Source organism: Agelaius tricolor, unplaced genomic scaffold (genome assembly GCF_023055355.1).
Source record: "Agelaius tricolor isolate 1412-34295 unplaced genomic scaffold, bAgeTri1.0.p SCAF_20, whole genome shotgun sequence".
NCBI lineage: Eukaryota > Metazoa > Chordata > Aves > Passeriformes > Icteridae > Agelaius > Agelaius tricolor.
The window spans coordinates 8,598,178-8,615,641 of record NW_027269280.1 but is presented as its reverse complement, the minus strand read 5'-3'; the positions used below and the strand labels follow the sequence as shown (position 1 = coordinate 8,615,641).

General features: G+C 59.0%; 2 protein-coding genes across 2 annotated transcripts; both read right to left on the bottom strand.

The window, feature by feature from the left end:
• Nucleotides 1-2: 2 nt before the first annotated feature.
• LOC139598716 (somatomedin-B and thrombospondin type-1 domain-containing protein-like) lies at nt 3-3,388 on the bottom strand. Its single transcript, XM_071445446.1, has 5 exons — nt 2,914-3,388; nt 1,985-2,167; nt 1,783-1,888; nt 1,206-1,379; nt 3-825 (listed from the first exon to the last, which is right to left on the bottom strand). The coding sequence occupies exons 1-5, from the start codon at nt 3,287-3,289 to the stop codon at nt 720-722; spliced, it is 945 nt and encodes a 314-aa protein (XP_071301547.1). The 5' UTR covers nt 3,290-3,388; the 3' UTR covers nt 3-719.
• A 133-nt stretch (nt 3,389-3,521) lies between these two features.
• On the bottom strand, nt 3,522-17,419 carry SLC25A1 (solute carrier family 25 member 1). The gene is made up of 9 exons (XM_071445445.1): nt 17,234-17,419; nt 7,254-7,361; nt 7,029-7,128; nt 6,667-6,805; nt 6,098-6,182; nt 5,834-5,938; nt 5,332-5,447; nt 4,948-5,021; nt 3,522-4,851 (listed from the first exon to the last, which is right to left on the bottom strand). The coding sequence occupies exons 1-9, from the start codon at nt 17,325-17,327 to the stop codon at nt 4,737-4,739; spliced, it is 936 nt and encodes a 311-aa protein (XP_071301546.1). The 5' UTR covers nt 17,328-17,419; the 3' UTR covers nt 3,522-4,736.
• Nucleotides 17,420-17,464: the final 45 nt, after the last annotated feature.

Below are 17,464 nucleotides of genomic sequence, written 5' to 3'. Positions count from 1 at the left end.
CCCAGTGTTGAAGCCTTTTAATTCCCCTGCCCAGGAGGGTGGTGTGAGAGCAGGCTGCAGGAGCCAAACAAGTCTGGGGCAGCAAACAGACAGCAGCCACTGGCTGCAGTGGAGCAAGATCCAGCCCTGGCATGGCACATCCTCCCACCACAGGCTGTGGTAGGACCACCTAGCCCAGCCTCACTCCTTCCAGTGGGGGCTGCTGAGCACCACGGCTGGAACTGGCCCCGGCACCATCGCCTGTGTGCAGACTTTGGGTGTCTGTTTAATTCCTCTCTGCAAAGCCCAGCAGGGCTGAACTGCCCTGCATGGCTCACCTGAGACTGCAGCGAGTGAGCTCAGACAAGGGGAGGGGTGCTGCCTCCATCCTCACATTGCTTGCCAGTTGCAGCTTGTAAAGTATGATATCATGGCTGAACGTGACACTGTCACACCATGTCACTGCCACATTGTCTTCTCACCCAGACTTAACCTCATCATGCTGTTCTTCTACCATTAATCACCACACTTCAGCAATTCCCTTATTTTTAGTCTTTATAAGAAGGGTTTTTCAATTCTTCAGCAAAATATCTAATGGAAAATGGAGCTGGCACCCAGGGTGAACAGCAAACCTGCATGAGGGTAAAATTATGAAAGACATCACATTTTTATTTAATTCCTCACCTCCCCAGCAAGGAGTGGTGCCATGGGGAGGCTCAGCTCACCTTCCCAGGGGGATCCTACACGAAGATGAGAGCTGGGGGGGAGCAGACACAGCCCTCCTGCAGGCCCTCCTGCACCCACGAGCCCTGGCACCCCACCACAGAAGCAGCCACCCAAAATGTCCTGGAAGGGAAAATCAGTGAGAAGTAGGGTGAGCCATTAACAAATACAATTTTTAAAAATCATATATAGTTTTATATATGGGTTTATATTACATATATAATAATGGCAGTCAGGCTAGATGATCATTGTCTGTCCCTTCCAACAGATATTCTATTCTATTTAAATATGTTTAATTTTATATTATAGTCTCTGTTTATAGGACATATTATTGATTCATTTAATAATATGATGGTATACTATAACATTGTGGCATATTTTAGCATAATTACAGCCTTGTATACAAATATTATAATTAGAATATAAAAGGAGAATGCCTTAGAGACAGGGAGAGATGTTCCAGGAGAGATCCCACGGTGGGGAGGGCACAGATTAGCACCTACCTGGCTCCTTGCAGGCCGCGTCCGGTACAGTGGGGGCGGCGGTGGGGCAGATTCCCCCGGCATTCCACACAGACCTGCTGGTCCCGCTGCAGCCGGCGGCTCCAGGCGCGCCCGCGGCACGGGGGCCCCACCTGGGTCAGGCGGAAATAGCCGCAGGAGCTGGGGAGGGGGGAGCTGGGGAGGGGGAACGTGGGAGGAGAAAAGAGGGAAAATGGTGGTCGGAAGGTAGGGCAGAGGTTGGCGTGGGTTGTTGATGGATTGAGGTATAAAGGGGATGTGGGTTTGGGGGGTGGCAGAGGGGGTTCGGTTGGGGAGGTGGGAAGTGTGATGGCTCTGGGGGGGTGCAGAGAGATCCTAGTTTGGAGGGAGGGAAGGGTGGTGTTTCTGTGGGGCATGCAGAGGGCCATGGTTTTGTATGGGGGTGCAACGGGGCCGTGGTTTGGGGCAGGGAGAAAAGCAATGGCTGGGGGAAGCAAAAAGGCCCTGGGTCTGAGGGTGCAAAGAGGCCATGCCTGCAGGGGATAGAGGAGGAGTCCCGGCTTTGGGGACGGCAGAGGGGCCCCGACCCCACACGCACCCAGAGGGCTCCTCCGGCAGTGGCAGCCCAGCTCTTCGCCAGGGATCTCTGAAGTCCTGGCTCAAGGGGTTGGGGAGAATCTTGGCTACCTCTGGCAGAAGAGCAGCTGTGAGGGGCACGGGGATGATTAAAGACACCCCGGGAGGGCAGCACACGGAGACAGCAGGCAGGAGGGCAGGAGGGCAGCAGGCAGCCCCGTTACCTTGGGCCGTGCCGCAGGTCGGGTGCTGCCCCAGGCAGCCGCGGCGCTGCTTGAGGTCCGGACAGGGATCCCCGCCGTGCCGGGGCGGCACCGTGACCTGGCGGCTGCGGGCCCTGCTGCCAACCCCGCACGGGGAGCTGCACCCGCTCCACGGCCCCCAGGGCCCCACGGCACAGCCCACCGCTGCCAGGGACCGAGGAGAGGCAAAAGAAAGAGTTTCAGTGTCATGAACAACGGAAAGAGCAGAACAGGGGAGATGCAGCACAGGGGATGGGGAGAGGGGAGGAAGGGCAAGGGCCAGAGTGACCCCAGCAGCCCCTCTCCCCTGACCCCTGCCAGTGCAGGGCTTTGTGAGCTGCTTCCGCAGGACTTTATCGCTGTGTGCATCGCGCTGAGCTGGGACCCTGCTAATCTCGGCGGAGATTAGGAAGGGCTGACTGCTGCAATTGTCCAGGGGGCCGTGGCCGGTGCCTGCCTACCCAGATTTAGGTCCCCGGGGCAGGCTGGTTCTGCACTCCCCAAGCACATGAGCCCTGTTTGGCACCCTCAGTGCAGCCCCCGGTTCCCCTGTCCCTGTGCAAGGCACTGCCTGTGACAGTAGCAGAAGTGACACCGGGGCTTGTCCTGCCGGGTCCCACACTGACCGCTGAGACTTGCAGTGACAACACCACCATCAGCTGCAGAGCAGAGGCCACCCCTTCGAGCTCTCTCATTGCACTGGGGCCAGCCAGACGTTCAGTGTGGCAAAAAGGGGACAACTGGGACATTGCTACAAATCCAGCCCAGCCAGCATCCCCAGACACATCCTGTTATCACTCAAAGTACGGGGCTAACAGGTGCCAGCAAACACTCGCCGCCGAGCACGGCAGCACAGGCCGGTATCCCCAGCCGCGGTCCGGCCGGTGCCATCCATCCCCTCGGGCACTCACCGGCACGGCGGCACGAGGTGAGGTAGTCCTGGCAGCAGTCTCCGGTCCGCTGGCAGTACGAGTCGCAGTAGCAGCGAGCCCGGCGGGCGCCGGGGGCCCAGCAGGCGTTGTTCCTGCCGGGGCAGCAGCGGTGCCGGCAGCTGCCCGTGGCTCCCAGCAGGCAGCCGGTGGCCAGCAGCCAGCCCGCCCAGAGCAGCGGGCCCCGCATGGCACCGGCAGCCTGCGAGCCCCGCGGGACGATGGCTCTGCCCCGCTCCAGCCGACACTGGGTGAGCGAGGGCTGTGCGGGTGGGAGCTCCGGCCGTGCCGCACCGCCCCCGGGCTGGGCGGGGGGACAAAGCCCGTTCCCTTCTGCTCCACCGCCCCTCGGCTCCATGGCGGGGCAAGGACTTCATACAATTAAGCAGGGTTGTTAATAAAGCACCGTGCATGAGACAACACAACCCTGATGCCTCCCAGATGCCTGGGAGCATCTGTGATTGGGCACTGCTGGGCTGGAGCTGATGCTCCTCCAGGAGCACCATCTTGGCACGAAGGGGAGCCCCGTCCCCCACCCACAGGGCAGGAGCCACTCACTGCCCATTCAGCACAGCCCGGACGCCAACGCAGCCGCTAAAGCCAGACTGATTTTATTCAAATTGCGAATGTAAAACAGAATAACAATAAAAAAAAAACTAATGCAACCCTCACTGGCTTCAGAGCCAAAAGCCGCAGGTAAACCGTGCCCAGGCTTTCCTCCTTCACCCTTCAGTGTTAAGGCTGAGCTCATCGCTGGCTACAAGAGGGAGGAGGGATGGGTTGAGCCCTGGCTCTTGCACCCCCAGCTCCCTCAGGGAGAAATTTGGCACAAATCCAGTGGGGCCAGCCTGGCACGGGCAGGGCAGGGCTCTAGCCCCACGGCCATGGGTGTTAGTGAGTCAGCGTGAAGCTCTAAAGCTCCAAAAGCTACGGGATCACCTACGGCACCACAGAAACGCGGCAGGAGGGCGGATGCGGGGAATGTGGCAGAAGAAAGGGGTTTGCACCCCTGGCCGAGGGGCCAAGGCTGCGGCCTGGGGCTGCACCTCCTGCCCCGGCTCGCACGCACGGCTCGGCTGTAAACGGCAGCTGAGGGGGCACCCGGCTCACCCCAACCCCAGCCCACAGTGAGCAGAACTAAAGGCCTGGTCTATGTGCAATGTTGGGCAACTGCTGCTCAGCAGCCCGGGGCTGAGCAGGATCCCCAGGATGGGAGGGGATGTTGTGCACCAGTGGTCTTGGTGCTGGCAGGGAGCTTGGGGTCACACCAGAGGGTCACTGCTCTCCCATCCCAGGGGGTGCAGGGCTGCTGGGCCCCCTCCAAGAGCTGCTGTGACCCTGCCATGGTATCAGCCCCATTGTCAGCTTGCGATGTAGTTTGGCATTGCACCCACATGGCTTGAGGGGGCTCTCAGCACCCCCAAAAGAGCTGTTCCTGAGGCAGTCAGGAGCTCCTGGCTGCTGGGAGCCCCAAGGCCACTGTTAAAGGGACATCTCAGTCTGGTTAACCAGTACACATAGCTCATGTGGGGCTGAGGGAAAGCGTCACCAGGAGATTGGGGTGGGCATGACGGGGATGCTGGGTGTTGGGATAGTGGGATGCAGCTCCCTCCCTGCTCCTTTCAGCACACAACTAGTAATTTAACCTGCTCCAGAGCCTGTTCCTAAAGATAAAGGTGGCCAGGTTTGGGGTGTGCAGGGCAGACCTGGCCCCAGCAGTGCCGCAGGTGGGTGTGGGTTTGGTCTCTGCTCTCCAGCTGAAGCCCTGCGGGGCACAGGAGGCGGGGGCTGCCTGGCCTGGCCCCTCAGTCCGTTTTCCACACCTTGTCGAGGAATTTGACCACCTCATCGTAGATGATGAAGACGATGGCCACATCAAGACACACACGGCCCAAGCGAGGCACTGTACCCTTGTAAAACCTGCCAGGAATAGAGAGGAGGGCCATGGAGCTGGGTCCCCTCACAGCCCCTTCCCTGCCCATCCTCCCCACCAGCCACCCCCAGTGTAGAGCTTACGCCAGGGGCCCTTCGTGTTTCATGATCTGGTAGGCACAGTCCCAGGTGTTCTTGTACTTGTGTGCTTCCAGCCCCTGTGGGAAGGGAAAAGCAGGATCAGAGGCCAGAGCCAGGATGCTCTGGGGGATTTCAGGGGAGAGGCAGAGAACTGGGGGTGTGCCATGGGGAACTGATCTCTCTCCACTGCTGCAGGACATCAGTCCCCACAGGGATGTCCCCACTCTGTGCAAGCCATGGCTCAAGAGCAATCCCAGACATCTCCCAAACCAAACCTTGCAGGCATTGTGTGCCTGCCCCAGGGACAGCAGCAAACAGCTCCCAGGCAGGGGGTGCCCCCAGCCTGCTGCAGGCAGAGCAGCCCCACACCAGGCCCTGGCACTGTACCTGCATCCTGGTCTTCACCACATCCAAGGGAGTGTTGCCAAAGACACTGGCAGCTCCAGCAATGGCTCCAAACACCCCTGTTATGAAGGGGTTAATGGCCTTGTTGGGATTGTCCCCTAGGAAGGAAAAGAGGGTTAGGGCAGAGTGGTGGTGGTGGGATTCCCACGTACATTCCCGAAGGAGCCTGGAAGGAAGGTCCCAGGTCTGGCTGCTTGTGGTCAGGGGGCAGTGCTGAGCTGGGGACTGTCCAGCAGCACCTGCCCCACAGAGCCCACACCTCACTGTGGGGCCCAGGGTGGGTGTGAAAGTGATGCTCCAGCACTAGGACCCATCAACCCCACAAGCTGGTGCCACCCCAACCAGTATTAATTTTCCTCCATTCCAAGTGACTGAGCCATGAAAAATAGGGGGTGTGTGGAAGGAAAAACCATCCCAGCTCCCAAGGGTGGCTGGGGAGCCAGAGGCACAGCCAGAGTGGCCTGGGGGACCAAGGGCACCATACCTTTGTACCAGTTCCTGAGGGAGGTCATGACGAAGAAGCGGATGGCCTGGTTTGATCCTTGCTTGAGGACAGTTGCAGTTAGGCCCTGGTAGGTCCCCTTCAGTCCTGCAAGAAGAGGGTGTTGGAGGGGAGACCAGCCTCAAGTGGCAGAGAAAATTCTCCCCAAGCCATCTGTCCCAGCCTGTGCCCATCCACCACCTCCCACCCTGTCCCCATAGCATGGCAGTACTCAGGGAGTCAGGGTGGCACTTTCCTGGGACTCACCCTGTTCCCGAACGATCTCCCGGACGCCATGGAAGAAACCACGGTATTTGGGGTTGGGAGAGGTCTGGTCATGGATAAACTTCACCTACAAGGAGATGATGTGCTTGTCCTGGCTGAGGTAATGCAGATGTGGTGGCCCCAAGGGCTGGCAGCCACCTCCTGCCTTGTTCCAGGGACAGTGCCAAGACCAGAGCCACCCCACGCAGCCAGGCAGCTCTGGGAGAGACCACGGGGGAAGCCTGTGCCCATGGCCAGCAGTGCATTTTGCAGAGGAAAACGTGGGAAACTGCTCCTGCAAGCAGCCATGTGGGTCTTACACTCATAAAATGGGTGACAAGATGGCTCCTGGGTGTGGGGCTCCTGCCTGGAGTGGAGAAGGGTCCAGGGCCACCTGACTTGACCTCCCACAGGGCTTTCCAGCATCAGATCCACCCCTACAAAACTGTCTTAGGCAAATGCATGCAGCCTTCAGGACCCCAGAAGTAGGATATCCCCGGGTTTTGTCCCCTCCCAGCCCAGCCCAGCGAGGGGTGCCAAGGCAGGGGACAGAGGCAGGCACACCCACCCACCTTCACAGTCTCCATGGGGCAGACCACGGCCACAGCCTCAGCCACACCAGCCCCCAGCCCGCAGATGAAGCCCCGCGTGCCGTCCAGCCGCCCCTGCTCATCTCTCATCTGGTTGCTGAGGAACTCGAAAGTCCCGAACCTGCAAAGGAGCCACTGTGCCAACCCCTGGGCACCAGGACAGGAGTCTGCACCCCCTGCTCAGGGTCCAGGAGCAGCTGCACCCCCTGTGAGAGGACCCTCCCTGCCTGGGAGACCACGTGGCTTTGGTAAAACACCAACGGAGACACCAAGGGCAAAGCCACCCCCTTGTTTGCTGCTGTTGGGGGTCCCCCCCACTCAGCCCTTGCCATGGGGGCACGTACCTGACAGCAGCCTTGGGGATGGAGCCGTACAACAGCGAGCTGAGCCCCCGGTACAGCCCCCGGACACCATGGTCACGGACAGTCTGCTTCACACAGTCCCCTGCGGCAGAGCACAGAGGTGCTGCTGTCACCCACCACGCCGAGGACCACCCACCACCGCCCTGCCAAACCCCCAGCACCAGCCAGGCTCCCCAGGAGCCCCAAACCCAGAGAGGGGCTGCTCACCAATGCCCTTGTAGCGGGGAGGGTTTGCCTTCTCATCCAGCTGCAGCTGCGTCTTCACATACTCGGTGGGGAATGTGATACAGATCTCGATCCCTCCAGCCAGGCCACCTGCATGGGAGAGGAAGGGACACTGAGGCAGGAGCAGCATTGTGCCCATTCACTGCCACATGGCTGCTCCCAGCTCCATGACGGCTGAGCCTGAGACCTCTGGCAGCCAGGTCTGGGCTGGGACACAATATCCCTGTCCTCACCAAAACCCTGAGGACTCCACACAGCAGCAGGGCCCTGTGCCAACCTGGTGCCTTGAATGGGCATCATTACCCTGCCATGACAAGAGCTGTCAAGGAGACCGGACAAAGGGGTGGGAAAGCAGGGCAAAACACCACACCCATGGCTGCCTATTTGGTGTGCTGCCCCTCAAAGGCACCTCTCCCTCTCTGGAGCCTCACACCTCCAGGTGAGCTGCCAGCAGTGGGATGTACAAACCCAGCGGTGCTGACGCAGGCCCAGCACCACTGGCCACACCAGCAGGAGCTCATTTGCAGACCTGGCTGTGCTGGCAGGAAGCACAATTATCATCAAGCCTGTCTGGCTGCCCTGGGCTCCCGCAGTGGTGGCTGCTGGGCACTGATTACACCGGCTGCAGCCTTTCCTGATGGCCTGGGCAGCAAGGGATGCTGGCTCTCACCTCTGGGGCTCCCCTCAGCATGGCTGGAGCCCTTGCAGCTGGACCCAGCTGTGCTGGGGGAGCTGGGCTTGGCCCATCCGGCCACAATGGATCAGAGAGCATCAAAGTGTGGCCAGGTCCTGCCGAGCAGCAGGAGCCCTTTGTGCCAGCAGCACTAGGAGGAAGCACCAGGCTGAGCTCCCTCAGGTCTCACAGGGCACCAGGAGGAAGCACAGGGCTGAGCACTCCCTCAGGTCTCACAGGGCCAACCCTGAGCTCCCTCAGGTCTCACAGGGCCAACTCTGCTCCGCCCAGGACAGGGCACAGGGTGCTGCCACTGGGGGCAACACGACCCTGAACGCCCTGAGGATCTTCCTGCTCCTTGCCCAGGGAAGGTGAACCATGCTTCAGCCCACAGGCTGGGGTGCAGCGTGTGGTCAGCTCCCAGCTGGGGCTCCCAGTCTCCTATACCACCTCCAGTGGTTCCTCCAGCCTGGCCATGTCCTTGGTGTGACTCAGCAGGCCTGTGGCCCCCACTGACAGGCTTGGAGGCCCATCAGGGCCCAGGGGACACCCCAGCAGGGAACACACTGCCTCTGCAGGAGAGGCTGGGACTGTGTGCAGTGGTTGTTATCCTGCTCTGCAGTGAAGCACAGGCTGGTGCCACGTGGCATAGTTCTGCTTATCAGCAGCCCCCCAAAGTACCCCCATGAAGGGATGCTGATAGGGGACACCACGGCCCATGGCTGCTCCCTGTGACAACAATAGGCAGCACCAACTCCTTGGACCTGCAGACTTTCTCACAAAGTCGTATTTCTTATGCATGGCCCTCACACATGCAAGAGATCTCCCTGGTGTTGCCAGCTCCCCCCTGCTGATGCCACTGGCAACTGGCATCCTCGGGAACACTGCTGCCTCCTCTCAGCCCTGTCCCCAGCAGCAGAACAGCACCCATCTTAAAAGAGCCTTATGCTGGTTTTTCCCCCTAAGCACAAAAAGCACCAGGCTGCACTTCTTACCCAGGGACCCAAGAAGCCAGGCCAGCCTCAACACAGCTGGGGCAATGCAAAGCTCAGCTCCGTGCTCACTGAGCATCCCACTCCTCCCACAGGCACGGCAGGGATGGGGACACCGTGGCACTGAGTGCCCGAGGCAGGACACGCCAGCCCAGCTGGGCAGCATCCCGGCCCCTGGGGATGGGGCGTGAGGCCAGCCCAGCTCTGCCACAGCAAACAAAGGCTCCTTGTTTCCCACTGTGTTCCCAGGGGGGCTGGAGCTGCCCAGCCCAGCCCAGCCCAGGCAGGCTCCCCTCAGGAGGCGGTGCTGGGTGACCACTGCCAGCCCTGATGCCTCCATGCACCCGCTGCTCTGGGGACATGGCAGGAAACACAGAGCCAGCCCACGGCACTGCAGCCAGCCAGCAGCTCCCCTGGGACATCACAGGAGGACAGACACCATCCCCAGGGTCCCCAGCACACCCCTGCTGCCCCCTCAACCCTCTCCTGCCCTTGGCGTGTCCGTCAGAGGCAGACACTGCCAGTCCTATGGCAGGGGGGCTGGCTGAACACTCATTTCTCCTGCAAAGACAAACAGCTCCTGCAGGAGCAGCTGGCAGGCCCCAAAGAACAGCTCGATGAGGAGCAATGTGCTGCATCTGGGTCCAGTCCCCAGAAAGCTGAGCACCAACTGGCACCTCTCCACACACCACTGTGCCACCAGCCTTGTGCCACCACAGCCACACGAACACCCAGAGTGCTGCCAAGGCCACTTCCCTCCCTCCCTCCCTCCCACACTGCAGAACTGAAGTGCTGGATGTTTTAAGCACCATAAATATTTGTTCTCTCTCGGTCCCCCAGCACCAGCTCCTCCCCCAGCACACCCAGAAGCCGGACAGCAGGGAAGCACCCAGGACAAGCAGCAGTCCAGGGGCAACCAGAACCTCAGCTCATGGCAGCCACACCAAATGCTACAGGGGGAGATGCTGCACCTCCTGCAGCCTGCTCACAGCCTCAGTGGTCACACTTGCATGCAGGAGAGGCAGAGGCTCTGCTCAGCATCCCACAGGCAAAGCCATCCCCAGGAGTCCAGCAAAGGAACAGCACATTGTTCCTGGGAACTGGCAGCCTCTGGGGCAATGAGGCTGCCCTAGCCAAGGATGAAGGAACAGGCCACCCGTGCTGCCAGGTCCCCTCCCTGTTCCCCAGTGTTGTTCTGGCCTAAAATCCCATGGGAAGGTGCACAGAGAGCAGGGACTCAGGACACACTCCATGATTTGTGGCAATTTTAATCCATTTTCTTTTGCCCACAGAGAGACAGGGTGGCACAGGCCACCTGCCCTGCAGCCCCCTGGAAGCAAGACCCATCAGAGGTTCTGCTCTGCTGTCATCTCCTCTCCCCCCACAGTTTTACCCCAGCAGAAACCTCATTCTATGCAAATAAATCACCCCACTGCCCACGAGCAGCAGCTTTGTCCAATCCCCTTCCTCTCCAGAGCTGCAGGGACTTTGCAACCTGTTTACCCGGACTTTACACAGCAGCTCCAGCTCTTGCAACACCACAGAGTCAGCAGGAACAGCAGCACTCAGGAGGTGAAAGAGCACTCGGGGCAGCTGAGATGCCGGGCCAAGGCTCTGGCTGCTCGCTGGATGCAGGAGCCAGAGGACAGGGAATGTCCTTCAGGGAAGGTCACTCTGCCCGGCCCCAGGGAAGGTGCCCCCGGAGGGGGGATCCCACTCCCTGCACCAGGAATGGCTCCCTGCCTGCAGCAAGCCTGCAAGGGCTCCAGCTGCCAGCTATCCTGACACTGCAGGCTCAGCAGGAAGGGAGAGAAGGGAAAAATACCCTGGCAGAGTTTTCCTAGAAAAAGTTTAGCTTTCCCCGGCAGAGAGGCCCGGGGAGGCCGTCCTTTGAGGACACGCCTGCAGCCCTTGGGCACGGCTGGGGAGAGCTGGCAGGAGGGAAAAGAGGGTTTTTTGGGGACAGTGGGAGGGTGCTGCCCCTGCAATGCTCACACAACACGTGATGGCATCAGCACACACAGGTTCAGCTCCACACACCGTCCATGAGCAGCTTCTGGGACACCACTGACCACCCTGACCCAGGGACCCAGCTCCAGACCAGGGCAGTGCTGAAGGCAGGAGGATGCAGCTGTGATGGGGAAGACAAACAGAGCCCCAGGACTGACACAAACCAAGGCTGCACAGCCAGGACTGGCACTATCGCCCTCTGCAAACTCCTACCCAGAGGCAAGTGCCCCAATGAACACCCACTGCCCTGTCTGGGAGCCACTTAGGGGCAGGGGGTGGCACTGGCCCCTCTGCCACTCCTGCAAGTGGCCTGTAAAAGCATCCTGCTCCTGCAGAGTGACGGAGCAGCAGGTCTCTGTGCAGCTCTGATGAGAAGTGAGCACCTGGGGAGCAATTTCAGTCTCTCCATTTTAAAAGTAATTTCACATGCTGACATACCAGCACCTGACTTCCATATAAAAAGCACCTTTTAACTTCAGATTCATTAGGATCCTTTCAAGCCATAGGAAATTATTCCTAAGGGTCTGGAAGCAACGCAGCAGAGCTCTCCTAGGGCCCATGCCTGCAGCTTCTCCATTCTGTCAGCTGGGTGGCTGAGGATGGTGGGAAGGCACAAACAGGCTCCCAGTGCAGGCTGAGCCCTGAGTTCCCCATTTTGGGGGCTCCCAGCCGACGTGCAGAAGGTGCAGCTGGATGGGGTGAGCTGAGCAGCTGACACGGGTGACACAGACCACACGCTACAGGCACAGGGTGCAATCCTGCCCAACTCCTGGATGCTGTGCTTGCAGTTTCAGCACTCTCACAAGGGCACCTGGTGCCCTTTTAATTAGCCAACATAGCTTTTGGAGATGGAGAAATAAGAAAGAAAAACCCCAAGAAGCAAAGACCACCAGGCTGCTATGAACCAGGAAGGCAGAAATACCCACCAGCACCTTGTGACAGGTCTCTGCAGCCCAGATTGCCGCCTGCTCCCCTCACCGAGGGACCAACCCCCCCTGGCAGCCATCCACGCTGCTCTTCACCCATCCATTGCCAGTGGAGCAATCCTGCCCTGCAGCGGTGAAACGGGTTTGACAGCTCCACCCTCCCGGCACTTCCCACCACGGGCCATCTTGTGAAACTGGGGGCTCAGGAGCAGGCAGGAGCCTCGCTGGGGCTGCAGCCCTCCAGGACAGCTGGCTCTCAGCAGAGCTCCAGCGCTGCTGTCCTCACCCAGGCACCTCCTCTGGCCACGGACAGTCCTTCACCACCATCCACAGCCACATCCTTGAGGAAAACCACCACGGGGGCAGCTCTGCCACCAAAAGTCTGACTCAGTGCTGAGATGGGGAAGGCTGCCTCCCCAAACCAGACTGCCAGAAGTTTAGCTGTGTTTTGGTTAGAAGGGAAAAAACATGTCCTGCAACAGGTCAGCAGGCTCAGAGGGTGTCTGTCCCCATGCTGGGTTAGGAAGGTCTCCCTCCCATCTGACAGGGGCAAGGCCAGTGGGGAGCACAGGGGTTCAGCATGCCCAGCAGTAAGCAGACATTCACAGCTGGTTTTTTTGGTCATGGGAGCATGCTAGAGGCAGGCTGGCAACAGTCTGAACCCCCAGTGAAACAGAATGGCAAACATGAGAGGTGCCCCTCTGTACCCTGTGCCACTGAGGGTAAACAGCCCCGTGCAAACAGTGCTGCAGATAACGCTACGGATGGGATGAAACCATTTGTCCTGAATCTTACTGGAACTGTCCTGTTTGAACAGGCTGTCCTTTCACAACTCACTCATTCATCACCTCTTTGCATTCACTTCTCAATATGACAATTAATCATTATTGCAATTTAAACTTCTCAACTGTGAGTATAATGGCAGAAGCCATTTCCCCATGCTCACAGTCACAGTATCCTCTGCCTTTAGTGCTGATTCCACCTTTGGGGACTGTCAGGTTCTTTGTCCTGCTCAAGTCACCTTCTCCCCATTGCTCTGCACACCTCAAGGCCCCAGGTTTGTCACCATGAGCTGCCTCCTGGCCATCCCACCACTTCAGACACCAACTTTTCAAGTGTCAAAAACTCTCTTAAGACATGCAACAGGGAGCCAATGTCAGAGCCCAGGGCTGTTGGATGACTCCCCCAGCACAGCCCCATAGCTGGATGAAGGAGCCACTGCCAGGACTGAGACTTCCCTGGGGATAAGCTTTGATCTCCCAGCCCCCAGCACAGGGGAATGACTGCTGTACCAAACACTGGAGCACAGAGGGAGAAGAGATGGCCAAAAAAACCAATCCCTGCTGTCAAGAGATGACCTGAGACCTCAGGGCACAAGCAGGAGCAGGGAGGCTGCATTGGCATGCACCACACAGCACCATCAGAGCTGAGAGATGCTGCAACATCCCCAAGCTGTCAGCTCATGGTGCTCATCATCTCGGGAAGACGGACGACCCCTTCCGATCATTTACATCAACCCAGAGAAAATGGTTGCCTGCAGAATGTCAAGCAGAACATCAGGCATGTGAAATCTCAGAAACTCACATTTCAGAGCCCAGGGTTAACCCCAGCTCAAACAGAATCCATTCAGACCAAAGGGACACCCCAATATGGTTTCCTGGCCCTGGGGCTGACATCCTCCTCCCACCAGGAGCCTTGGGGCTCTTATAGGCTTCCACTGCAGCCCATGAGGGCTCCCAGGCAGGCAGGGACTCACTCAAGGCCAGCATGGTCCTTGTGCCCCACTCCCCAAACAGATGACAGCCACAGGAGGCAACTGCAGAGAGAAGCCACAGCCAGGAGTGATGCACTGAGGGCCAGCAGACCTGGCAGGACCGGCTCCCTCCACGCTCTCCAATCTTTTCCCCCTGCCTGCGTTTGGCCTCCACCCAGCTCAGCATGAAGAGAGAAACATCCCCTACTCTGCTGTGAGCACCAGGCATCTATCTCAAAACCAGGGAGTGTGCTGGACCACAGCCATTCACAGGAGCACAACCTCCCTCACACCCTCTCCTGAGAGCAATGGCCCTGGAAATCCAGATGGACTTGGGACTTTTGGGAAAGGAGACCTGCTCTGCAAAAGGCAAGTCTCAGCTTTCACACCCAGTCCCTGACTCCTCTCCTCTGCAGGTACAGCATTTCCTAAGAAAGATAATATCAAGGATTAACAAAGAAGAAGAGACTGAAGCTCCAATTACTGCTTTTTCTGGAGCCTGGGCTCCCTTGCTGAACCCTGCTTCATGCCCTATCCTCTCCCTGCAGTCCCCCTCCCCTGCCCACGCTCCCCCCTAGGACCCTGGTGCACATCACTGTTATTTTCCAGTGGTACTCAACACCAGGGCAGCAGCCACAACCCCTGTGAGCATTTTCCAAATCCAGCACCGTCTAGGACAACATCCAGGCATCCTGCCTCCCCGGCCAGGCAGGATTAGGTGTAGGTAGAAACAGCAACTGTGCAACAGCCCCCGGGTGAGCAGAGATCCCATACATAGAGCAGCTGGGAGCTTCTCCGTGGGAGGGAGCAGACCCCAGGCTTCAAAGCTGGCTAGAAACAGAATAAGGCTGTACTTAACTCTGGCAAGGGCAGGCAGAGCCTTTCATCAAATGAGCACTGATAACCATGAGCAAAGTTCTCAAGAGGAGGGAAGGGGTGCGAGGCAAAGACCATTTTTGCTGAGCTGGAAATAGCCCACACTGCAGGCTGACTTGAGCTGACCCAACAGCACCAAAATGAGCTGCCAACGTGGCATCCAAAAACCCAGTGAAGGAGCACTCTCAGGATTCCCAGAGGTGACTGATGACTCTGCCACCACCATTCCTGTCTCACCACTTAACTGCCTTTATTTCAAGCTCCCCACTGCAGTGTGGCCCTGTGCTGGGAGCATAGTAGACAAGCAGCACCCAGCCCTTCAGGATGCTGGTGGGAGGGACAGGAGTCTGGTGGTCTGTTTGGAAACCACAGCACAAAACAGGAAAGCTGGCTGTGGGAGGCCGGAGACAGAGCTGGGCTCCTGGCCCACCTGCCACCAGGTTGTTATCCAGCAGAAGAGCCCGAGCTGCCTTCATGTGCTCAGGTCACACGTGGCCACAGCAGCACCAGCAGCGTTGTCATTGCAAGGTGAAGGGCTGCCTTGGCACACAACAGCTGCTTGGACAAAGGAGGGCCCATTAACAAATTAATTTTTAACCTTGCTTTTTGTCTGTTGCGACAATTGAAGGAGAAGAGCTCTTGGCAGACAGAGCTTTACTTGCATCTCTTCAGAAAAGAGTCAACCCCAGCCTGTTGAGGTCTGGGCAGCCAAGGGAGCTGTGCCTCCCTGGCAGAGGATCCCAATTACCCACAGGGTCTGGGAGCAGATACGCACACAGGGAGGGATGATGGCTTATTTAACTCCACTAGCACAGGCTGTTGATGAAGCACAGCAGGAATGTTCCATCTTAAGAACTCCAGCTCACCAGAACGTGAAGCGCACATCCCTGTTGTGCAGACAGATATCACATGAGAAACTCTGAGAGTGTCAGCAGACCCCTTAAAGTCAGCAGAGACAGCCACAAACAGCACTGTATCCCCCAGCAAGGGGCTGGAGGGCTGAGCAGACCAGGGCACAGGGAGTTAACAGCAGCTTTCTCCCATTTCTGTGGTTCTCTAATACAATTAGATGCCACAGAGGCTTGGCTGGACTTCTGCCCATTAACCAATTACTCTGATTACAGCCTGTGAGGAGAAGACCAGCATCTCAATAGAGTCCTTCTTCTACCTCTGCAAGTCTGCTGCAACCTCTCTCACAGGAGGCTGATTCTAGTAAGCTGATGATCCTGATTACAGATCTACACAAGATCTGTGAAAGTATCCTGGTACATTGGTCCAGGCAGTGACAACCTGATGCTTTCATTGCACATGGACAGCAAGTTGGGAAAGGCTGGGAAGGGTGGGCAAAAAGGAAACATCTTGTCCTTCCCATCCTAAAATCGGATTAAATCCTATTTAAAAGACCTTTAAGTCAAGAGGCCTGGAAAAAACCAACCCATTTTGAGATGGGGCAGCAGGGAGGGGCACAAAGCTCTGGAGGAGCCTGGCCTCACCGAAGGGCTCACTTGAGTGAGAAGTCACCCTCTCGCTGGAGGCCGCCTCCTCCTTGTGCCCCAGCCCTTTGGCCAGGCAGACTAGTGATGGCAAAGTCCCTTCCCGGAGACGTGACACCGGGAGGCTTCGGCACCCTTTGCACGCTCCAGCGGCCGCGTCCACCTCCGACAGTTCTCCCGGTGCTGCGAGGGAGGCCGCCCGCCGGGGCAGGGCCGGGGGGCAGAGCCGGAGCGGCCGCGGCTCCGCTCCCCGTGCGGGCACAGCCCCGCTGCTCCCCGGTGCCGCTACTGGAGCTGGAGCTCTGCCCTTGGAGGGGAGCAGGGAGTTGGACTGACAAACAAAGGCACAATCGTAGGAGGGGGAACTGGCTGGAAAACACAAAAGCTCTAAACATGCCAATCATGTCGAGGCTACGATGGCTCATTTCAAAACAAAGACGCTAATCTCCACTCTGGGAATTGTCCTGCGACTGGCAGGAGAAACCAGGGAGCTAATGAACAGCTACAAAGGAGTTTAACAAGCCTGCGACTGTCTTGGACTCCATTCAGCTCAGAGCTCGAAACAGTCACAAGCAGGAGGCAGAGCGTTAACTCTGCAGTTACTGCTGCCCTCGGTGCAGTTACTGATCTGATCCCATGAAGTGGTCAGAACTGGACGGGAAAACACGCCCTGATCCAAGAGATTGATGCTCAGGCACAAAGGAGGGACCAAGCAGCCTTTAGAGGAGCTGTACCAGCGCAGGCTGTGGGACACAGCTGGGGCAGACACAACCGACTGCTGCTGCTTCAGCCCTGTCCCTCAACACCCTCGGGGGAGCATGTGGGGCCCTTGCTGCCAACCAGCCTCTCCCATCAGTTCCGCTCCTTCCTGCTGAACCCCCGAGTGCCGCTCGCCCCGCGTCATGTCCGAGCCCACCAGCAGCTTCCCAGCTGGACCACCGGGTGCACAAACAGCCTGGCAAGACGCTGGGGTCTCCGCGGATAGCGGGAGCCCGCAGCCAGCGTCCAGGCTCGGGATGCAGCTGCGGGAGCTCCCGGGCTGTGGCTAAAGGGAAACCCCGGTCCAAAGGGGTCGCCTTCCGCGGGGAGCGGGAGAAGGGCGGCAGTCCCGGGATGGAGCAGCACCTGCGGGAGCGCCACCGCCCCGGGGCGGGCCCGGCAGCCTCCGCCCAGCCGGATGCCCACGCTGGCAGCGGCGGGGCGAGCCCCGTCCCCAGGAGAGCCCCGGGAGCCCCTTACCTGCCAGGATGGCCTTGCCGGGGTGCGTGAGCTTGGCCTTGCCGGCGGGGGCGGCAGCGGCGGCCAGGCTGCGGGGCGCGGCGGGGGCGGGCATGGCCGCGCTGCTCCGCGGCTCCGGCTGCCCGGCGGCGGCGGCCGAGCCCTATTTCAGAGCCGCGCCCGCGAGGGGCGGCCCCGGCGGCGTCACATCCTCGCAGGGCGGGGCGGGGGCGGCCCCTGGGGACGTGGGGA